Source organism: Rhincodon typus, chromosome 30 (assembly GCF_021869965.1).
Source record: "Rhincodon typus isolate 14 chromosome 30, sRhiTyp1.1, whole genome shotgun sequence".
Classification (NCBI taxonomy): domain Eukaryota; kingdom Metazoa; phylum Chordata; class Chondrichthyes; order Orectolobiformes; family Rhincodontidae; genus Rhincodon; species Rhincodon typus.
In genome coordinates, this window is record NC_063361.1 from 10,900,355 (window position 1) to 10,925,206 (window position 24,852).

The 24,852-nt window shown below is 38.6% G+C and overlaps 1 protein-coding gene across 6 annotated transcripts in view; it reads right to left on the reverse strand.

Annotated features, from left to right (window-relative positions):
- Positions 1-256: 256 nt before the first annotated feature.
- gpatch8 (G patch domain containing 8) overlaps positions 257-24,852 on the reverse strand; it is a 181,952-nt gene continuing 157,356 nt past the window's right edge. For 4 of the 6 annotated variants that reach the window (XM_048614482.1, XM_048614485.1, XM_048614483.1 and 1 more), the window contains 3 exons: positions 22,892-23,035; positions 8,574-8,704; positions 257-7,048 (listed from right to left, as the gene is read on the reverse strand). In XM_048614482.1, coding sequence (XP_048470439.1) covers positions 3,151-7,048; positions 8,574-8,704; positions 22,892-23,035 — 4,173 coding nt within the window. In that variant the 3' untranslated portion in view covers positions 257-3,150. Of the gene's footprint in view, positions 7,049-7,551; positions 7,628-8,573; positions 8,705-22,891; positions 23,036-24,852 lie in introns of those variants that run through there. The other 2 variants (XM_048614484.1, XM_020534944.2) reach the window with 2 other exon arrangements.

A 24,852-nucleotide genomic window follows, 5' to 3' on the forward strand; every position in this document is an offset into this window, starting at 1 on the left:
ATTAAACAGACTTTGAAGTAGCAATGCAATGAAATGCAATGATTTGAATAATTAAACCTTCCTTGGTACTCAGTAAAATTGCCAGTCCACTGCTGTAAAGTTTCTCCTTCTATCTGTCCCATAACGCTTAATTTATCACTGGAGAAGACCAGTTAGAATTCTGGTAGTGACTGGGTCAGATTTTAAGTCCATCATTGCACAGAAATGCAAAGACAGCAGTGGCAAAACATTCAGTGTCAAATAAATGAAGACAAAATTCACAAATTATTCATACTTTATTGTTATAAAGGTTTTCTCCTATTGTACAGTAATATTCTGCATGTTCTTGTGACAGAAAGTTAAATAAAATATGCAGTTTATGCAATAAGCTAGTTACATTTCTTTCTAGTTTTTGTTACATAACATTTTAAAAACAGATGGAAGAAGCTGCTTTGTAAGGTGTTGGGGTGTTCAGGAGAAAGAACTGAATCAAAAAGCTCAAGATCAACAGAAGTGACTACATGGGAAAATATTTGTCATCAAAAGAAATGCAGCTCCTACTAAACACACCCTAACATCATGATTAAGAGTCTACTGAAACTGTGGCATGATCTGCTCACGGTGTTACTTGACTTTTTTGTCATCTTCACCTGTGCTCAAAGAATAAAATAACTGCAGGATTAGAACTGAGACTGCAGATAAACTACTTGGTCTTCAATAATAAACAAAAGTCAAATGCAAGTAATCAATTACACATAACTGATGATTGGTAGCAGATTTTCCCAAAGGAAAAGGCATTCTTTTCTTATGGACCTTTGTGACAGCCTCTCTCAAAGACTTACGAGTTTTCGTGTATTTGCCTGCAATGGTTTGTATTCTCCATAATATCATCTGACTGGTAATAACAAGCAAACATCTTGAAATATTGCTATAGTAGTCTCTTTGCATCCTCAAACACAGGGTCTTCAAAAAGTATACTTACCCCCCACCCCCTTATATATGCCATATGATTGCTTCGAGCACATCTTTTTCTAAATCAGTTTTGAAGAATTGTGTGGGCAGTGTGGTTTTACTGGATGAAAATATGAAAATTCAAAATACTGAATCACCTGGTAAATGCTTATCTCAATCCAAATGCAAGCCATTTATAATATCTACTATATCTGAATTTGAAACATGGATTTAAAACAAATTCAATTTATTTTGCCATGCATATTGCAAGACAGCACAAGCATTTCAAATTACTGTGTCAAGCACAAGCGCAACAACATAATTTGAAATGCAAACACACTTAAGCCCCCACTAGATGCGTGCTATAAAATGGATGTGAAGTAAATTAACCTGGATCATAATGATGAAAAATTCAGTTTGATTTAATTATGTAAATACAGCTCTGATTTGCAGTCACCAGTGTAAAAAACTCTCAAATGGTAGAGCCTTTGCAGACATCCAGGCATTCATGACATTATTTTATGTTGAAATTGTAGGAAAGGCTTTCCTAAAAGTAAAGCACACGAACTGTGGTGAAGTACCATGAGTGAAACTGGGCCACCAATGGTAACCCAGTGAGTTCAACATACTCAACCTTGCTGAACTAAGCAGATAATCAGAACAGATGTCTGATTGGTCTGGAAATAGAACTTAATGTAAATGAGAAATGATTTTATTACAGTGTCAAATGCTTTCCATGGCATTAGTTACCTAAAAACAAATTAACTCAATGTTTTTAAAAAAAATGAACACAGTAGCTACTGGTTAATCTAACCTAATCAGTTATAATTTAAAATCGAGCTTTCAGTCCATTCTGTGTCTGTATCCGTTAGCTTAAAGATTCAACAGACTCTCCCAAACACCACTTTTTGCAGAGTTGCTTTTTTTACTGAATACTTTGTAAATGCAAAACTCAAAATAAACCAAACTTCAAGAAATTTTACATTTACAGTACATAAAAACTTCAAAAAATACATGGGTTTTGATAAAATATACATGCTTAGCTTCTGTCGTAAACAGAAACATAGGACATTTACCTTTACAAGGATTGCTTAACCTACAAACATATTTACACAAAGCAGTATGTTAGAACAGTACCACGAAACCAAATGAATTTATTTTTAAAAAATATTATTGCAGTACTCTGCATGTATGTCATTGTTTTGGATGAACCTACAAAAGCAGCATCACCTGTACAGAGTTCAGTGCAATTCTTTCCATATTTTTAAATTATAAGCTACAACTTATACAAAGACTGTTGAATTTTACAACAGCAATGGAAATAGACCTGTTCTCGTAAAGATTTTACACATCTCTCCAAACTCCATTGTACACCAAAGCTAGCTTATCTAAAACAAATGTAATTTTTTTGAGATGTCACAAGAAGGTTTCTCCATTCTTCATTCCAATACATCAGGGCCCTAAAAACTGCAATCTCTCAACCACAATCCAAACCAGTGAAGCGACTATGCAGAGCTTATTAGGGCAATTACACACAGACTCCTCCTCTTGGCTTTACTCTCCCCAGGAATTCTTTGGCAAACCACATTGAGGTATGACCTCCACAGGTGCCAATCATTTACTTTATGAATATTAGAATTTAAACCATGTTTTATTTTTCATGGTTATATTTTTCAGCCATCACTAACCAGAGGTTAAAGGAGTGCTCAGTTTCAATATCCATCAGAATCCTTGCACCACTCAACAAAACCAGCCCAAAACGACCTACTATCATATCAATGTACACATTACAAGGATTCTATAACATGGAAGCAGACTGATGTGGAGCAGATTAACATGGATATGCACTTCTTTTTGCACTAAGATGGGAGTTAGAAATGGGATAAGAGGAGGCCAACCCACTGAATATAATATTGGTGCATTCTGTCATAATTAAGATGCTTAACCTTGTCTCTTGATTAGTAATGCACTTAAGAGTTTTGGGACATCCACATAATCGATTCTTACCTTTTTCTTAAAATAAAAGAACATGGGAATCCCTGATATTACAAGCATACAAACTCTGCAATATATTCTTGGGCCTGAGCCTGAACTCTTTGGCTGTTGAAAAAAGGATCAGTCTGTAATGCAGCTATGTAGCATTTTCATACCAAACTAACTGCTGGTAGACTTTAGTGAAATGAAGTCAGATGCTAATCTTTTCACTCAGTGTAGCTTGCTTCAAGTGCCATGGCTGGGGGGATGTTGAAGCTCCTGTCCTGAAAAGATAGGATGGAGTAAAGGATGAAGATGAAGAGCAGAAGCGCCTGCTCCTGCTGGGCGAGGGGCAAAGAGAGCAGGATAGAGTGCATGGGGGACAGGATGGAGAGCTAGGGGGCCTGCATGGAGAGCGGATGCAGGTATAATATGTATTGGATGGCTAGTCAGAAAAGTGGCAGGATGTGTAGGGTAAATAGATGGTGTGATGTGTGACAGTGAAATGGGGGTCAGGTGAGGCTGGGGTATGTGATGGATTTGAGCGAGAGTCTGTGGATGTGCATGTGGATGAATTCCCATGGCAGCAGCTGCTGCAGCTTGATGCTGTAATATAGCATGGTGAACAGTGGTGATGGATGTTGCTGTTGCAGCTGCTGCTGGTTGCTGAATATGAAATTGTTGGAGAGCTGGAGCAGGAGCTAAAGCAGTTGAGGTAGGAAAAGTCTTCACTTGTTTAGCTAGAAGCTGTTGTTGGATGTGCTGTTGAGCTGCCTGTTGTAGTTTACTGTACTTTTCCATTTCTTCAGGGGTGAACGTTATCGGCTGTCTATCAAGCGGGGCCACTGACGAATCGGCATCCTCTTGGGATTCCTCATCAATTTCCTGCACTTCAGCCTGTGGAATATAATTGGAGAATGGCTCCGAATCTGGTGCAAAACGCATCATAACAGTTTCACCAGCATCTGGTGGTCCTAATTCTGAAGATTCTTTGATGATTTCAACTTGCGTGGTCACATCAGAAATGTAGGTATCTGAGATGGTTTGAGATTCCAATTTGAATCCTTTGTGAACAAACTGAGTTTGACACGAAATTGGTTGGATTTTCTCACTTACAGTTGACACTTCTTCGCTTTCGGATTTTTCTTCTCCATGTGTGCTCCAATTTATTTGCTGACTCATTTCCTCCTCCTTCATTTCTTTAGGCTCAGCTAGAAACTGCTCCTCTTCCTTGTCCCCTTTTTCCAAACAAAAATCCTCCATTTTCTTTGTTGCAGGCTTTTTGATTGTAGGTAGTTTTCCTATTAAAGGAAGCAGTGCTTTATTGCCTAAAGCTGGGGGGAGTTTAGGCCCAAAATAACCCTGAGGGGGATCTTTTAGTTTAATTCCTACTTTGTTAGGAGCTAATGTGGCTTCACTATTTATTTCAGATTTCTTTTCTACCTTTTTAGACTGAATTTTTTCCAACAGTTGTTTAGCCGTTAAGGAATTCCTTTCCTCTTGTGTTGGTTCATCTTCTAAATCCATTTTTCCTGTACTGGCAATGGCGCTACTAGGATTTCTAGGTAAAGTACTGCCTGGTTTTATGCCATCCTCTTTGCTTTCTTCCTTTTTCAAAAGGTCATCTTTTTTCCCCGATCCTTTGCTTCTGCTGTAACAGGGAGATTTTGACCGATAGACCCGATCTCTTGAAAATGACCTACTGGAGTTTCTTCGACTAGACCGTCTATCACTGGAGCTATCATGGCTGTGTGATCCTTTGTCTCTTGAAGCGGATCTTCTTGAGCTATGGTGCCTAGCGCTACCACTACGTTTGCGGCTATAGCTCCGGCTCCTTTTCCAGCTTCGCTGTGTTGCACTTTGACTACGCCGCTTGCTTCGGCTCCTGCTATGGCTACTGCTGCGAGTTCTACTTCGGCTTCGTGTCCTACTGATGGTCCTGGTTCTCGTTCGAGTTCGGGTCCGTCCCCTGCTGCTACTTCTAGATCTGCTTCTACTTCGTCTGTAATCATCATCAGATGAAGAGTATTTGTGCTTTTTCCCTTTGTGTCTTGATCTTCTGTAGTCATAATCTGAATCATGAGATCGTTTAGAACGGTGTTGTGACCTATCGCTGTAGTCACTGTAAGAATCAGAATAGCTCCTTCGACGACTATACCTGCTAGAGTCTGAGGAAACATCAGACCCAGATGAATATGATCTACGTGATGATCGGTGGGATGATGACCGACGTCTCCTTGATCTACTGGAGTAGCTTCTGTCACTTCTCGAATCATAATCATCACTGTACTGGGAGGAGGACTTTTGCCTTGAACGTTTTCTGTGAGATTCATCGTAACTATCAGATTCTTCATCCCTGCTGCTCTCTCTGCTCCTATGCCTAGTTCGGCTTTCTTTCTGACCTGATATCCTTTTCCTTAATTCACTACAGGCACCTGTTTTCTGCTTTTTGCTACTGGGTTCCTGAGAACAATCCTCCTTTCTACTGCTACTGCTACTGCTTCTACTACTACCTTCAACAGCAGCAGGTGTATGTTCCAAATCATCTTGTGACCTGCGCCTTTTCTTCTGCACATGACTACTTTCCTCAATAAACTTTATTGTAGCCATCTGCACTGAAAGTCCTATAGCAGTGTCTTTGCTTTTCTCATTTATGTTTTTACTCTTGTGTTTACGTTTTTTCCTTTTTTTTGAATTCCCATCACGTGCTTCGCCATCCTTTTGCTTATCTTTTTTCTCATTTGTTTTCTCTTTCAAATGTTTGCCAGATTTTTTGTGCTTCTTTTTCTTTTTATGCTTATGTAATTTCATGCTCTTGCCTTTGTTACTAGTGTTCCTGTCACCTTCGTCAGCTTGGACTTCAGATTTTTTTGCACTCAGGGAAGGTTGTTCTTGTGGTTTAGTATCACTGTCACTTATTGTTGCTTTCAATGCAGCTTTACTGGTGTTTATGCTACACTTGTCCTGCGAATCTTGATCAAGATTCTGCACAAGTGAACTCTCGGGATCTTTTTCTTTGTTTTTGCCCTTAGCATCCCTGTTCCGAGCCAATTTAAACTCAAAGTAGAGGGGATTACAACTATAAGAGATGCATGGTTCACTCTTTGTAACCATCAGCAATTCTGAGGGCCACTGAAGTGTGGTACTTTCATCTTTGCTTAGGACTGGGAAAAAGGGCCCAGTTGGCTGTTTAGGTCCATTCAGGATTTCTTTATTTGCTGAACTATTTTGGTTTCCTTCTTCACAAACGCTAGGCTTTGCTAGTGTGGTCTCACAATTCTCCTTGCTCGTGGTTTCAAGAGATTTTATGTCTTTATCAGGCTCTGCATGTGTTGCCTGCTTGGCAGTATCTTTGTCCTGCTGCACAGCAGCTGTCTCAGTTTCTCTTCCTTTGTTTTCCTGAGGCTTCAAATTATTTTGTACATCTGGGCTATTTTTTGGAGTCTCTATATCCTTATGGCCACACTTATTTGACTCTTCTGTAGCTTTCATAAACAAAAGAAATGGAAAATTAGGTTTTACTTTACAATGTGCAGGAGGAATGTAATGATAATATTCGGGTTCTGGCTGATTAGTATCCTCCTCTTTTTTCATCATCTTTTTCAACTTTGACAAGGTACTGTTCATGGAGTCATTATCACTTTCTGATTGACTCGCCCCTTCAGCCTTATCAGAGTTTGCTATAGCTTCAACCTCCACTGACTTTGGTGATCCTTGACCAGAGGACACCTTATCATCAGGATTTGCTGTTTCAGATTCATTTGGCTCCTCTGCAACATCGCTGAACACTGAAGCTGAAACGTCAAGCCTGACAGGGACCTTTTTTGCAAAAGAAAATGAAACTCCTAGCTTCTGTAAGGGAGTGCCAGAATTGTTCTTAAGCTGACTGATGCTAAAAGATTGTACTGGATGGCTGCTCTGACCTGAACCAGCAGAGCTGCCACTAATGCAATGACCCATGTTGTCAGTTTCTCCTTTCCTATCTCCCGAGACACTGTCAGATACACTCCTGTTAACAGATGGTGATGCGGATCCACTTGTCTTTCTTCCACTGCTATCACTTGCACCGAGAACATTTCTGTCATTAACATCTTCATCAACTGCCACAGTCGTCGCTCTGAACATTGGACCACTTCCTGGGGCGCTGCACAAGAGAGAAAAAACAAGTAAACTAATACTGCAGACACTGACTGACATTTTAGCTTCAACAAGAAAAACGAGCAATTCATTTTAGACAATTAAAAATCACAGGCATCAAGTGCTAAAGCCAATGAGAAGCACAAATAGCAAGAGGTAACAGGAAAAATGGCAAATGCTAGAAATTTGAAATAAAAACAGAAATTTCTGAAATTACACAACAGGAACATCAGCATTGAAGAAATAGGTTGACGTTTCACGTATAGACCCCTCATTAGGATTACTCTGAGGAAGAAGTCTACAACTGAAAACACATTCAGTTACTGATGGACCTGCTATGCACTTCTAGTTTCTGTTTTTTTTAACAGTAGCGACAGTTCACTTGAGGCACAGTTGTGAGGCATTGCCACCTAAAGAAAAGCATGGCCAGCAATTCTCAACAATTAGGATCAATAAAAAAAATTCAAGCGAAATGCAAAGGTCAAACAGTTTAAAAAGAAGCTACAACACCAGATGAAGATCTGTCATAATGGATCAAAACATCTTGGCAGAAGCACAAGACTTGTACTGCACTGAAGAGAGCGTCCTGCATATTTCAAAACAAAGGAAAAAAAATAACACTCAAAAGGCACTTCCTGACATTGTGTTGAATTTCTCAAACTGAATTAGAATGGAATAAAAGAATAACCCAATAAATTTAACGCTGTCACAAAAAACCTCAGATTTATTTGTGAAGATAAATATGCTGCTCAAATTTCCTATTTCTATCCTGATCTACAAATTCTCAAATATAAAGCCATGACAAACCTAATAATGTCAAAATTGATGTAAAAAAGCTCAGGTAGCTGCACTAAGTTTTAAGAAACAAGGTTTCCTGTGTGTCATCATAACCATGTTCTAGGTAGCTGTGGTGGGCTGCCTTCCACTTGGGAACGCAAAATACTGCAGAAAATTTATTTTTGTCCAGCCATTTGCGAAAGTGAGTGAAATATCCCAACCCAGAAGTAAATGCTTGGAAACTGTCCACAGACCCAGGCCTTTTGAGTCTGAAATGATGTGTGATCAGGGCTTCAGAGAATCTGGCAAAATAATTAAAAACCGCAAGAACTGCAGATGCTGTAAATCAGGAACAAAAACACGAGTTGCCGGAAAAGATCAGCAGGTCTGGCAGCATCTGTGAAGAAAACGCAGAGTTAACATTTCGGGTCCAGTGACCCTTCCTCAGAACTGTTCGGAAGGGTTCTGAGGAAGGATCACCAGACCCGAAACGTTAACTCTGATTTTTCTTCACAGATGCTGCCAGACCTGCTGAGCTTTTCCAGCAACTTCTGTTTTTGTTCCTGGCAAAATAATTTACTGATTTTTTAAAAAAAATAGGGCACTTTACCTCAAGGCAATATAAAACAACCTGCTTTCACAGAAGCCAGTATGAAAACCTGATAGATACACACACCTTCAAAAAGGTTGTGACATCGAACATAGCTTATAATTCAAATGGCGGATAGAAGTGGCTCGGTGCGAATAATACATACCATTCCTGTTGTTTACGCTGCTCTGCAAGTTCATGGAGCCGTCGAAGTGCCTTCTCCTGCTTTTTCTCATCTTTTCGAGATCTTGACGAAACATTGCGAGCAAATTCTCTTTGCTTTAAGTCTTTCAATCTCTAAGTATAAAAATTAAAAAAAAATTCAATTATCACCTCCAAAATGGAAAACAATCCTCCTGAAAAAGAATTTTTTCTTGGGGATGCATTTGTTTCTGTACAATGAAGAATGGTATCATTATTGAATCAAACAAACAACTCCTCAATGAGAGTTTCATTGTAGTTTCAGGCAGAACATTTATTCTTATGCAAGATTCTGCTATTTATTTCTCTTTTGGCATAAAATTAAGAGTAAAGCAGTTATCTTTTACACAATTCAATACTGGTTTATCCCAGAACAAACTTATCAAGATTGTGAACTGTGCAGCAGCAATATATTCGAAAATTCTTAAAATTATTGGTCTATTCTGTTCCTCTAGCACTGAGATTTAAATAGCAATCTCCTCTCCTAATTCTAATTATGGTCCAGACACCCTCTGTAGATTTAAAGTTAGAAATCACCAAGCAAGTTAGACAAGAGTGAAAATATTAAACACCAGCAGCAGGAGGCAAGGTTGAAGACCTTGAAAAGACAGAGGTTACTTAAATTTATGTTGTTGGATGAACAATAAATAGCAATGGATTGGCTTAATTAACCAAATCAAAAGTCATTACGTATTTTCAGCCATTGAAAGGGAAAGATTCATGGGCAGATACAAGAATTGTGGATTTAGGGTAGAATTTTCAACATGTGAACAAGCTATGTGTGAGTGGATACTGTGGGTCACTATTGTTTTGATGCAATTTAACCAAATAGAAATCAAAGTAATATATCAAAAACAACTTCTAATTTTGTTAACCCTGTTGCATTTTGATTTATATTGAGTGAAGTACTGCACTAAAGACTATTTTCTTTAAAACTTACCTTGTAAAAATAGTAAACAGTAACATGGGCTTGATTTCTGAAATAGACAGCAGATACTTTGGGCTATGAGAATAGACATTTTTGACTATTTTTTCTTTTGTTGACGAATCTTTTTTAAGCAATGACTATCACTATAATTATAAAATGAACAAAAAAAATTCCATATACCACAGAGGTGCAAATTAAACATGAAAAAAGGTTGACCTCGAAAAGAACAGTAGGGTCGTCCAGCAAATTTGAACATTGGTAGAGGGACAAACAAAAAACAAAGTCACAGAGAAGGGGGGATTCTTTTTTACATGTTAGTCTTTCTTGACGTAACACTTTCAGGCAACTATTGAGTCACAAGTTAGTTACGAGGAATATTTACAGGCTTATTCTACATTGTTAGTAGAATCAGAATGGTCACACATCACAATCATTTAAATTATCTAAATCTACATTCCCACAGTTCTCTTTCAAATTAAAGCACTATAGTCTTGCTCTCTGCGCAATTATTAGTTGCAAAACATTAAAGGATCACTTCTGCAATACATATGGATACTTGATTTTATTAAATGCCATAATTTAAAACAGTTGAGTTTGACCATGAGAGAAAACAATTTTGAAACGTGTTCTATCAGAGGGAAAGTTGGATCATATTTATATTTCATAGATTTTAGCTGCATACATCAACGTGACGAAGAGGGATACATGAAAAGGTGGACATAGAATAACACTGGAAGGAGTAAAGGAACTTTGAGAACTACATACAGTTGATCAATATCAGAGTGGCACTTTGTGGGGGGGTTGTAGGGGATGTCAAGGAATGAAAGAGTGACACCACAAGATTAATTCCCAAAAAGGAAGCCAGATAAATCACCTGATAAATAGATTTGGTTCACATGGGAAGAACAGTCATTGGAGGCTGAAGATTTTCTCTTGTGAATTCTATACATTGGACCGGCATAAAAATGGACATGACGATTACAAAGTCTGGCATGAGAAGCTCACTTCAATTTGGTTTAGGTCACTAAGCCTTTAAGTCTGAAAATGATCTTGAAGTAATTAGGTAGAATATGATCCGTTTTTTGGGCTGATCTTTAGGTATTACTGGTACGCACTAGCGGTATTGGCAATTACATAGAGTTGAGTGATAGGACCATGGAATCTGCAGTAACTGTAATTAATTTGTGTTCTAATTAATTTTGTTTCAGATTGTTTGCCTCCTGGCATTCAGCAGTAACAGCTTCTATCCACCACTGATCTCAGTTTGTGCATTTTTCTACCTCATTACTTCTCCTCAAGAAAGCTCACAATAGAACGAGATCTACATTCTAGTAGGTATCACCTGCAAACCATGTTGAAGAAATCTTTACAGATCAACTTTTTAGTTGGACTCAATTAGTAGGTAGCAGCGATGAAGTGGAGCATAGGAGCGAAAATTACTGACAGGAATTTTCTTATACAAAGATTCAAACAATATCCTGTATGAAGGTAGCAGCTGGTGTCTTTGTTTTAAAACAGTTGCTTTTAGAAAGTTAAAATTTAAGTATAGGAAGGTTTTAAATTCATTCACAAAATGTGGGTGTCACCGGCCAGGCTTTGATTGCCCATACCTAAAGTCAGCAGCAAACCAGGTGGGTTGTTCCAACAATTGACAACGGTTTCATGGTCATCATTAGGCTCTTAACTCACTTGAATTAGTGAATTCAAATTCCAGCATTTGCTATGGCGGGATTTGAACCCAGATCCACGAAATGTAACCTGGAGAGTCTAATAATCTATAACCATCTAGCAATACCACCACTAAGGCCACTGATGAAAACTAATCAACCTGAAATATTAATTCAGTTTCTCTCTCCTTAGATGCTGCTGGAAATATTAAGATTTCCAGTGTTTTCTGGGCGTACAATTATTTGAAATGTTCACCCAAAATGTACTTTGCTCTTGCACATAAAATCAAGTACAAAGTTTAGAATTCAAATAGTACAGTGCACAATTTAAACATGGTGAGAACTTAAATTTACTGCAACTGTTTAATACAATTACAAAGATAATTTAAATGCTTTCGATGTCTTTTTAACTATAAAGTGAAATGGTGAAACCCATTAATCCCATACATTTTGAAAATTACGTTGTAATGATTCTTGTTCTGTGTTTAGTAGTTATTTCCATAGGAAAGACTTAGTTGTTTTTCTATAACTGACCTGGATCATCATTACATATCATTTTATCTTCTACTCAACATGGAACAGAAAGAAAACAACACATCAAAAATGGCACAAATTTAACAAAAATCTCTCAAAAATATATTTTATCAAGTCATCACTGGCTGGAACAGGAAGTTTAGATTAGGTATCTACCTGAAGGTTTTAAACGCATTCTACAACATTATAATAAAAATCAGTGTTTTGCAATGGACAGTCTTGTTAGTCACCAGGGTTAGCTGTGTGACACTGAAATTTGTGCGGAAACATTTACTTCCCTTGCGTTCAAAGGGAATTTAGTATTTCTTTCAGATGCCATTATGCACTTTCACCAGATTACACTACAGAAAATGGGTAAGCACTGATGATGGATTTTAGAGACAACTACATGCAGCAAAGTATAGTAAACTTGCATTAAAATGTACATTAGAGGGCAAAGCCTTCTGCAATAACTCTAGGCATCTTAAATAGCACAGCAAAAAACAACTCAGATTTCAGACTTGATGTCATACACTTCAAAATCAACAACAGCTTCTGCCTGTACAATTGTAACTAAACACTCTCAGGGGTATTCCTGTGCAGGATGCAGATGCAATCTCCACAAAATCAGGGATTTGAAGCGAGCATTCAACTTGTGGTGCAGCATTCCTGTTGCAAAAAACAGTGAAACTGCCAAGCCTCATTGAAAGAGATTAAACAGAATTTTTAACCATGTATTAAACCATTATCACTCTTGGACAACTTCTCTGGTCTTGAAAAACTACATTTAGAAGTCTGGATCTTATTCCCCTTTATTCCATTAAAATATTGCTAGATTTTTTAAAAGTTAATAAGAGCTTTTATTTTAATTTTTTAAAAATGTTTGACGGTCCTGTCTCGAGTTCAATGAATTTAATGTAACAATCTTTACGTTCTGAAAATTAATTAAAAAGTGAATGACAACCAGTGTTTCTTGCTTCCTAATTTGATGTCTGCAAAAACTTCCAAATCTGATGTCTGGTTGTTCAGTCTGTTTAACTGGTTGACTTGTCGGTTTTGTTATTTTATTGGAGCTAAATGAAAGTGACATTGTACCAACAGAAATTAGCACACAGAGCTGGTTAGATCTTTGTAGGCAGCTTTCTTTGAAACCAATGGCTCTCGCCACTAATTCCAAAATCTGGGCCTTGAAGTTTTGCTAATGACAGAGATAAGCTCAGTTTAATAAAATGTTTCATCTGAGCCTAGAATTACTTACATAGAGGTTATAAATCTCAAATTTCAATTATTTTAATGTTTTATCCTCCCATATTCTAGGCTGAGTAAATAAGCCTTTCAGCTAGGAAGCAAACATAAGCAATTATGGATATGCATCAAGTATCTGTGTCGATGGCCCACTCTAAAATCCAAACAAGTGATCTGAAGAATGAATTTTAATTTCCCCATAATATTAGGTGCCTTATTACATCTGGCTTTTTGATTCAAGTAAGGAACAGTAAAACTTGCAAGTGTAGCAACAGCTTACAGCACCAAGTGGTGCTGAGAATAACAACATACGGGAGCATGTCTTAAGTGTTAGATTGTATACCAAGCCTTCATTAACAGTGCGATCCTATGGGCTATTGCTGGCACAAAACTGCTTCACTGAGTTAAATAAAACACAGTGATGTGAAAATCTCACAAAATGAACAATGTCTTTTATGACAGATGCATCATGGTGGAAGCAGCAAGTTAGGAAATTACATAACTTCATGAAGACAGGACAAAACTGGGAAGATGTGCGATAATTAACTATTGGGCACAAATATAATGAAACTCACTCATGTTTGGACTCTGGAACAGCTGGACTTGCATTTAATGCATTAGTTGAAAATGTCACGCTAAATACTGAGTGGATGTGGAGTCAGAAAATAAGCAAACAGCCAAAACTTAATTTGCTTGCAAGTAATGTGCGAGTACCAATAATTGCATCATATGAAGGATCAACTGGGTATGAAGCATTGCAGACTCTATTGATAAATGAGCAGAAGATAGAACAGCTTAATCCACCCTTAACTGCACATTGTTTAGTTTAAGGAATCGAATCGAATCCTAAAAATGAAACCTTTGCTGGTCCGTCCAGAGTTGAAGATTTTCCACGATGAGTCCAAGAGATATGCTTTCTACTGAGGAAGCCCTTCCCACGCACCTGTAGTAAATCCTGTGAATTCTAACTTGTAGTGCCTACTCTCAGGAAATATGGGGAGACTAACTCCATTCATAATCCAGCCAAATTATGGATGATGCTGCTTGCCTTAAACTCCTTTAACAATTGAACCTGCAGCAAAAAACAATACTCCAGCCACATATCAATTGGTAATTTATTTGGGTAACTTTTTCAAAATTTATTTTAGTCATTTGGTAGTACAGGGCTCGAGTATTGTAAAAGGACATTTTGTTGTAACTCTTGTGTTGCACTCATCAAGTCAATTCACAAGAATATCGATTCAAGGGGAAAACCAAGTGTTTGTACTGCATAAGAAGATACGGCTGACTGATTGGCATGTGGACTATGGTTGGTCGAGGCACTGTTACCTTTCGTGCTGATTGACAGTTAATTGTTGGGCGTTGTTTAAATTTTCAACCTGGCAGATTGATTCTGATTCAGGGCATTGCCTAGAGCAATGTACCAGCAAACAGATGTCACCTATTTTGTTAAGCTGGCCTGAGTTGAAGGTTCTCACTGATGACTCCAAGTGATATCCTTTTGATTGGTGAATTTTACATGAGGGGCTTAAGTTTCATAGCCAGAGCCTTACACTAAATTTAAAGGAGTCAATCAAATCTTCTGATTTTAGAATCACCTACCTCCTGGGCTCAGTATAGGTCACAAATCTAGTATGGATAAATGCTTCAAGAACAAATAAACAGGTATCTGACCACATAATTTACTTCTAGTAAAGAAATGTGAATAATTTTCAGAGTTCAAAACTGTTTAGAACAGCATGTCAGTCTTTGTCCTTGTGGGCACGTCAATAAACACCATAAAGCTTGAGGGGTCACATAGTTTATATCCATTTTTCAATTGCCAGAATTCACGCTTTTACATGGTTTTGTCTCTTTGAGGTAAAAGGGAATAATGAATAGAGTCACGTAATCTGCTCAGTTCTGCTGGACAACAACCCTGTGGGGTATGGTTATCAATGGACAACTGGGGATTCTAGCTTAAGGTTACAGAAATTCAAGAGTTTCCAAATGGGTGGAAACGTAGTGGATGCTATTATAATGAACACTATGCTGTTAAATTTAAATCTCAGATGGAGATTGGAGATGTAGTTAAAAGTGTACTAAATGCCCAACTAAAACTTTGTGCACATGGAACAGAAACGTCATTAGCTGTTTTGTGCCAATTTAAATACTGTGGTGCACATGAAATTAATATTTTCCTGGTGTTGTGGCTTTACCTTTAATAAAAGGCTGTTAGTTATTGGGGACACTCTTCTAACTGCACTTTTATTGGCGTCTAAGTACCTTGTGTACCAACACAAATACAAAAAAGTACTGTTATTATGTGATAACAGTGTGGAGCTGGAGGAACACAGATGGCCAGGCAGTATCAGAGGAAGAGGAAAGCTGATGTTTTGGGTCAGGACCTTTCTTCAGAATCGGCAGTTCTTACTATCTCTGATTGTTATCATGTGACTGCATCGCTTAAGAAATGAGTTAGTGAGAATGAAAATGTAGTCTCCCAAAACCCAAAACAAAAGCCCTCAAAGAGCCGCTCAAGAGGAAAAAGAAACTGACCTCTGGTTGACAGGCCCTCACCCATGTTCGGCCCGTTCCTCACACTTCTGCCTTCATCCCTTCCCCTCTTTCACAGAGCCACGATTGGGTTGCCCTAGTTGTCACTTTCTACCCTATCAGCTGCCACATTCAAGGAATTGTCCCCTGCTATTTCTGCCACCTCCAGTTGACGTCACTACCAAATACATCTTCCCCTCCCCTACCAGCATTCCAAAAGGACTGCTCCTTCTCTTTCATCCAGATTCATTCATCTATGAGCTGCAACACCTTACCCGTTCCCATCCATCACAGCAGGTACAGCACCTGACCTTTTACATCCACACTTTTTAGTGTCCACAACCCCAAAGACTCCTTCCAGGTGAAGCAACAAATTACTTGTTCTCTTTCAATTTACATACTGTATTTGCTGCTTACAATAAATTGGGGAGACAAAACAAACTGTTTTGTGGAATACCTCCACTCAATTCATAAACATGATCCTGACCTGGTTTCTTCCCATTTTAATTCACCGACTTGCTGTCGAACTCACATTTTGGTCCTCGACATGCCACAATATTCCAGCGAAGCCCAATGTAAGAATGGGAAACAGCATCTCACTGCCTAATTAGGCATTTAAAGCCTTCTGTACTCAATCTCAAGTTCAACAATTTCAACCTGTGAACGGTGTCCTTCATTTTGACTTTCTTTTTGCATAAAGCTAATTTGTTCTTGTTTTCATGTTTTGTTTTCAGACATAGCTGCCCTTTATTTTGCCACTAGTACTTAATTTGGACAAACATGTTACTTCTTTACTGCACCAATTACCACTCCGTTTGCCTTTTGATCCATGACAACATTGTCATTTAGCCTTTTCTGCCCTCTAACCTATCCCTTCTCTTTTTGTTCAAGCTGACCTACTACTCTTTCTCAATAGTATTAAAAAAACTCAACACATTTCTACATCTAGGGGTCTGAGGAAGGGTCACTTTACCTGAAACGTTAACTGATTTCTCTCCATAGATGCTATACATTCCTACATCTCATTAGTTCTGAACTGTTATGCCAGACTTGAAACATTAACTGTGTTTTTCTCTTTACAAATTCTACCACACCTGCAGAATATTGACAGAATTTTGTTTTAATTTCACACTTCTGGTATCTGCAGTATGATGCTTTTGCTTTATTCCAGATATTGGGACCATGGCAGCTAAAGGCATAGCAATAATGGTGGAATAATTAAAATCAGGAATGAAGAGGCTAGAATTGGATGGGCATGGATACCTTGGAGGGTTGCATGGAAAGATTTGAAAACAATATTGAGACTGATGTGAGGTTAGGGCCATGCATTGGGCTGCCTCTATTCCATAAACCAAAATTCAGGAATGGATGGCATCACCTCATTACAATGGAGAAGAAACCAGGACACCACATTAAATGATAGGTTTTTTCCTTCTATTGTGAGAACTATACATGCACATCCTATTTACTCCTTGTTCAGTTTACATCTGCATTGCAATCATGGAAATTGAGGTTTACAGGTCAACAGCCTAAAACAAATGTATTTGAATGGCGTTGCCTATTTCTGTTTTATAAATCAATTCAAATAGCAAAATATATAAATTGTAGACCAAAGATTACCATAGTGCATAATATGCAAGCAATATGATGTACAATTAAGATACGCAATTTCTGATTTAGTTGACTTTCCTTCAGTTTGTAATGTTGGACACTCAATTGAAGATTATAGTATTAAAGGTATAAAAAAATGAAGTGTAATTATCTGATTAAAGGCCAGCTATTATTCCCACTTTCACAAGCAGGAATAACTGGTCACTTAATCCATTATACGATGAAAGGTGTTAAGTACCGTCCCCATCTTTCTCGAGCAGACAGCCCAAGACACACTGTAATACCTGTGTGTTTTGGAATAAGACACTCCAGTGCTTTGAACTAGAAGTGCTATTGTGTTAATCTCCAAGGTTTCAGGGTGAATCGCTTCTATCAATCAAGGGAGACATCAGCAGCAGGCTGCATACCTCCATTTAGCACTTCCACAAATTAGCACAAAGGGATGAGCAGAATTTTGCATCCCATCAAATATTAATAACATTTTATTATCTACTCTCAAACATTCCCAAGAATGTAGCAAGATAGAAAAAGACTCCAAGTTGTAGCAAAGTGCATCATTTGATACTATGCAAAGAGTAGGGGTGTAATTTTCAGAGACTCCCAAGTATAGGAACAGAGATGGGGAGGGTGCGAAAATAATGGCGATCATCAAGATCACCACCAGTGTGGGAGAGAGATCTGCTTTCATCCCCACTAAGACCAATTAAACGCAGGAGGAAGGTTATTTGGATCTTGTCAGTTAGGGGTTGAAGTTCCAACATTTTAAAGAAATGGTGAGCTGTACCTTCAGAAGCTGACTATCTGAATGCAGATGGATAAACTAAAGGGGAACCAGTAATGCTTGCGTTGCGAATCAATCCAGGCCTATAAGGTGGCAGGACATCGGGTACTCTGTCCAGGATTTAAATGGCATCCCCTTACCGAATACAACTGGGCCTCCAGCTGCCCAGAAAGAAGGGTCCAAATAGCAATAGGGACAGGACTATCATATTTGGGCCCACGGTTTTGACTGATGCTCTCTTTGCCAAAGCACAACAAAATGTTCATTTAATGACAATCACGGCCTTGCAGTGGGGTTGGCTGGGAGTCTCATTGCCATCTCTGGATTTTCCAAGGTATGGGGCATCATCAATTGCACCTAAAGGCGATACTGTGTAGTGGTGTTATTTCTGGGCTAATACACAGAGACTAGCGCTAATACTTTAGAGACATTAATCCCATGTCATATGGTGTAATTTAAATTCAATTTGAAATTAAAATTAAGTTTCCGTAATGGTGGCCATGAAATTAACACTGATTACCATAAAATCTAATTTCATTCACTGGTGTTCTTTCAGGAAGGGAAATGGTCATATTTGTGTGGCCGGGTCTACATGTGACTCCAGACCGACAGCAATGACAGTGACCCTGAACTGCCCTGCAAAATACCAAAATCCAGTTATCACCACCATTATCTTCAAGGGCAATAAGTAATTGACAAGAAATACTAACCAGAAATTGATAGCTTTCTAGATAAGAATGACATCAAAGGATGTGCAACAAAGTGGCACTGATGTCAATAATCAGGCAAAGTATGGAGCAGGCAGGGCAAGCTGAATGGCCTACTCTTGCTATGTTCTGACATGGCTACCAACAAGTCCAACAACTGGCATTTGAGATCCATTAATAAAAAGGACCTTGACTGACCCCACGTTCAGCTGGTCTGTGGCCACAACAACAGCTTCCTCCATGTGAGCACTTGCTTTCCTGGCAGTTGCCAAGACTCTTACTTTCTGGAAGTCCAGGGCAGATTTTCATCCAAACTCCCAAATTGTGCGAACGGATTCCAGTGTACACGCGAAAACTATTGAAAAGATTGTCATTCATACCTCTACTGGGGACCCAGTCAAGGCACAGAGTCAACATAACCGATGCCACTTGTGAGCAAGATAATTATGCAACAGGCCTCTGGCTTCTCAAAACGCAATTCTGATGTCTAAACTATTCGGGTGGTATGCCCCAATTCATTTCTGCAAGGGTCTCGGCCACTGCAGTGGTCCACCGACCTCTCTATGACATCCTTCAGTGACGAGAGGCCCTAGAAAAGAAGAAGCTCGGAGCCACACCTGGAGGTTTGAGGAGGAGAAACTGGGGCCGAAGGGAGATGAACTAAACAGAGGAGGTATCCTCACTGCAAACCAAGATGGCCTCCTCCTGCCACCCTCCAGGTCCAGCTCCTGCTCCTCTCCTTCGAAGACACTGGTATTAGTTTCTGGTCAGCAGTGATCTAAATGAAGGGGAGTCCTACCTCTGGTATCTGGCATCTAGGTCCTGAGTGATATTTCACCAGTGAAATGGAAAGCTTAGCACAATCAGCAGCCTCACTGATGGCTGTTAGGTGTTCAAGTGAGTCCACACTTCACCTAATCTACCTCCTATCCCAATAACTCAAATGGACAGGAAACTAGTCTTCATTCTAATTATGGGTTTAACCCAATGAAAATCTTTAAGCAGTTTCTCATCAGAGACAGTTTTCTGAACCAAAAGCAGCTGAGCTTCTGTTTTGCCTCTGCGGTAATGAATCTGCTTTGATGCTTGGAACGTCACGAGTACTGAATTAATCCCATCATGATAGAGTTGCAAAACTGCAATTTGTCGCAAAGGCATAGTATGAACTGACAAAATCTGAATTCATTGCATGGAAATTCCAATATTTCAAATGGTGATATTGTAGTTTGGTTATATTAAACTTTGATGGTCAGGTAAAAAGTGAAGTTGACGCAGCAATATCCGATAGCAAATAAATGTATTTACGAGCTCTAGGCCATTCCTGGATTGTAAAACTGGTGAGGTTCTTTTCTCCATTATTTAATCTTTTCGAGACAGCCAAATTTGCAAGTTTAAGTATGCGTTAATTTCAATATTTTCACTTCATGACCACATGTCCCAGAAAAATTCAGCAAAAGTTCTGGTCTTTCAGTATCAACTTATAATGTTGCTTTCACTATTGAGTATCAGTACTAATGTTTAAAATAATGCCACAAATGGTTTTCATGGTGCTTCTTCTATACAGTGTTCAGTGTAGGCATCATATTCAATTGCAGAAGACATACAGCTGAATCTTAATTAGGTATTAAAAATTAGCATTACTTTATAAAAATTCTTCAACCACAGGGCAGGGCTCCACTTAACACATTGGACAAGGATAACCTTTACAACAAAAAGTTGGCAAAAACTCACTTGTTCCCCTGTATTTATATAATTTATGGTGAACTATACACATTAATTTCCTTTTCAGCCATGTCTTGAATCATTTGGTTCAGTTATTCTAGTGAGGAGTTAATCGAGTTGTTAAATTAAGAATACTCTTAATTCTAGAGAATGAAGAGACCTATTGATTGTAGGAGCTAAATTATTTATTAATGGGAGGAGGACGTCGCTGGCTAGGCAGCATTTATTGTTCATCCCTGATTGCCCAGACAGCAGTTCAGAGTTAACCACATTGCTGTGGGTCTGGAGTCACACGTAGGCCAGACCACGTAAGGGTGGCAGTTTCCTTCCCTAAAGGATATTAGTGAGCCAGATGGGCTCTGACAGTTGATTTGTGGTCATCACTAGATTCTTAATTCCAGATATTTATTGAATTCAAATTACACCATCTGTCATGGCAGGATTCAAACCCAGGTCTCCAGAACATTATCTGGGTTTCTGGATTAACAGTCCAGTGATAATACCATTAGGCCATCGCCTCCCTCACCCCCCGAATGTAAAAACAAGTTTTCAGCGACCTATAAAATCCCAGGTGAAAACGAAAATAGGTGTTTGACAGAGATTAACCATCATGTGAGGTTCACAGTAAAGCAGCTTTAGTGGCACTGGTCTGATAGCTCTAAATTGGAAATCAGATATATAACTTTCCAAAGTTAAAAAATTCACCTCCAAAACTTGGGTAACTTGTTAATGCAAAGTTACAACTCCAAATCCATGTCAATATCATTCCAATTCAACAATAACCACATTGAAATTGCCAATCCATCTTTTCTGAGGGGATGTGGTCTAATACAATGCACAAAGGAAAATGGTTGATGGATGTCAGTCACCTCAACTCGAGGACACCCCTGCAGGAGTTCCTCAGAAATAGTGTCCCTGGCCCAACTATCTTCAGCTGCTTCATCAATGACCTTCCCTCCATCATAAGTTCAGAAATGGGGATGTTTCGCCAGTGATTGCACAATGCTCAGCATCATTCATGACTCCTGGGGTAGTGAAGCAGTCCATGTCCAAAATCAGCAAGACTTGGACAATATCCAGGTTTAGGCTGACAACTGGCAAGAAACATTCACGCTACACAAAGGCAAGGCAATTACCGTCTCCAATAAGATAGAATTTAATCATTACCCTTTGACATTCAATGGCATTACCATCATTAACTTCCTCATTATCAACATCCCAGGTTTACTATTGTCCAGAAACTGAACTGAACTAACCATATACATCGTAGCAACAAGAGCAGCTTAGAGGCTAGAAATCTTGCAGCAAGTCACCCGACTCTCAAATGCCTGTCCACAATCTACAAGGCATAGATCAGGAGTGTAATGGCACACTCCCCACTTGCTTGCATGAATGCAGCTCCAAAAACACTCGAGAAACCTGAAACCATCCAGTACTAAGAAGTCTACTTGATTAGCACTATATCCACAAATGTACACTCACTCAACCACCGATGCCCAGAAGCAGCAGTGCATACTATGATGTGCTGTAGAAATTCAACAACACTCCTCAGACAGTACCTTCCAAATTCATGATCACTACCGTCCAGAAGGACAAAGCGAGGCAGATACATGGGAATACTACACCTGCAGGATCCCCCCAAGCCACTCACCATCCTTTCAGCGTTGCTGAGTGAAAATCCTGTAAGTCCATCTCTAATGACATTAGAGATATAACTAAAGCATTTGGACTGCAGTGATTCTAGAAGGCAGCTCACCACTACCTTCTAAAGGACAACTAAGGATGAGCAAGAAATGTTGGACCAGCTAGTGATACTCATATCTCATGAATGAATTAAAAAAAAAAAATTACGGGGACGCTGATGGGTTGAAGCTGACTTCCCAAGGTACTGTTAACATTTTACATTGGATAACTCACCGCCATCACCACTGCCAATGTCCTGGAAGGTAACAAAATTGGTCTTCTCAACAAACAGTACCTCACTATTACTGATTGCTTCTTTAAACATTTAATTGCAAATAAACCTGTCTGGTAGTTAATTCTGCTCTGTAATACAAAGCAAACACATAATGGAAAAGCTGCATGCATTTCCAAAGATTGTCAATGGCTCTACTGTTCACAAACAGCATGCTATCCCATGAAAACTGGATTTTCCGCTGGGTATAATAAAGTCCCTGAATAGAAGTCAAAATTGTAAGAATTTTGCCCATCTGTCAATAATTCAAGAATTAAACTAATTGACTGCCACAGGATAAGTCACCCTGTTCTGCCAACGACAGAAATCTTGACCTCAAGCAATGTGAATGAAAAAAACAGAATTGTCATTAGCTTGGTAAAAAGAACAATCAAAGAACCTGGTACTACAGGGTTAGTTCTTTGCCAGAATCAGGAAGATGGGTAGTTAAAAGCTGAATAGGTGCTTTCTCAACAAATTCTCACCAGTGGCTCAACTTGTACAAAATAAAACCAGTGAAGTACAAGCTTTCTTTGAAAAGTAATACAAATATTAACTGTTCCGATTACTCCAAAGTGATGACTTTCAGAATGTCAATTTTAATACCAGTAGTATCTCACCTGCTTATGAGCATGGTCGTAGGAATTTATATGGTTGTCAAACTCGTGATGTTTTTGATACTGCTTATCACACAATTCACAGTAAAAATTTGCTCTCAGGTCTTCTAAAGCTTTTGCAATTGCCTTTTCTTTTTCAGCATAATCCTGTGAGAAGAGGCAGAGAAAAAATATCGCTATATTAAATAGTGAAAAGGATAAAAAAATTTCAATCACACTTCCTCGATCGTTACACAGTGGCAATTCTTGTTAGTACACCTGTCAAACATTTAACATTTTACAACGATAGCTTTGGGTTTTGAAATAATAAATCGTTGAGTTTCAATGATTCAAGGGCTCATTTTAGTAGTAACTTGTTCTTGAAAACCTACTAAAATGATTAATCCTTCATGAATGTTTGCATTCCAGATGTACGTGTTATATTTTATAACAACCTAAGCAAGATGGAAACATCCTCAGATCAAGCAAACTATATCTAGAAGTAATAAAAGGGTTCTCTTCCCTACATACAGATTTAGCTGAACTCTCAAAAAGAAAAAAGAATGTGCGCTTTTCTGTCTTCAATATGAGCCATCCTTGCAAATGTGCAACTCAGTACCAATTTATTCTGAATTATGAGTATCTGTGTATCAAGAACCTGCAGATACTGAGAAATTGACCAAGAATGCTCAAACATATTACACGCAAGGTCCTGACAATCAGTCGAAGGGAAGTATGCAAGACTTGAATATGACTTGTTCGTGTTTGCTTTGAACCCAGGTTCTTCAGATCAACTACTATGCCAATGGACTCAAAGAATTTGCTGAAAATAAATGAAATCCATAATTGCACAACAATGTCAGCCAGCATAGAGAGTAGGACGTAACAAAATTTATGTAATTCATATAGTTTCACTGCATTTTTCTGGTTCTTGTCAATTTAGAACCTTTTTAAAGTTTCAAATATCTTTATTCAGCTAATTCATGATACCATACAGAGAACTGCAAATTGTTTACATAGAATAAAAAGAAATCAGCTCGCTTTCAATAAAATGTCAAATTCTTGTTTTTTTTTCTCAAGAATGGTTCTGATAGTGAAGTCTATCACTCAAGAATCATAAAAGACTACAAGTATCTACTGAAATAACAATACGATCATCCTAACTATATCTGCAGTGTTAACAAGGTGTAGAGCTGGATGAACACAGCAGGCCAAGCAGCATCATAGGAGCAGGAAGGCTGACGTTTTGGGCCTAGACCCTTCTTCAGAAATCTGAAACATCAGCTTTCCTGCTCCTCTGATGCTGCTTGGCCTGCTGTGTTCATCCAGCTCTACACCTTGTTGTCTCAGATTCTCCAGCATCGGCAGTTCCTACTATCTCTACATTTGCAGTGTTGTCAAGGTTTAACTACCTTGACCTGTGACAGATTTATTAATACATCGCAGCTGAGAAGCAACTCTAAAATGAATTGCGTTAGGAAGAATTTGACCATTTTCACTGGAAATCTAAATTTAAATTAAATCTAAAATCTAAATCTAAATTCACTGGAAACCTTCTAAGCAATTTTTTTTTTTATTAAAAAGCTAGCTGTTTCTTTAGATTTCTTGAAATCCAGAACAAAATGACTAAATTTCCATGCAAAATTGAATCTATCATATAAATGCTCAGCTCTTTGGTAAAGCCTTTACTGTTCCTGTCAAAAAAGAATTCTGAAATTCAGATTTGAAAATGAGAAAGATTTGAGCACACAAAAGATTTTGTAATGCCTTGGGAAAGGCCTACAAAGGTGTGGGCTGAGAAGTAGTGAAGTATATTAAAGTACTGGAAACAGGCTATTCAGCCCAACAAGTCCACACTGACCCTTAGAGCATCCCGCCCAGACCCATCCCCTTATAACCCACCTAATCTACACATCCCTGAACACTACGGGCAATTTAGCATGGCCAATCCACATAGCCTGCACATCTTTGGACTGTGGGAGGAA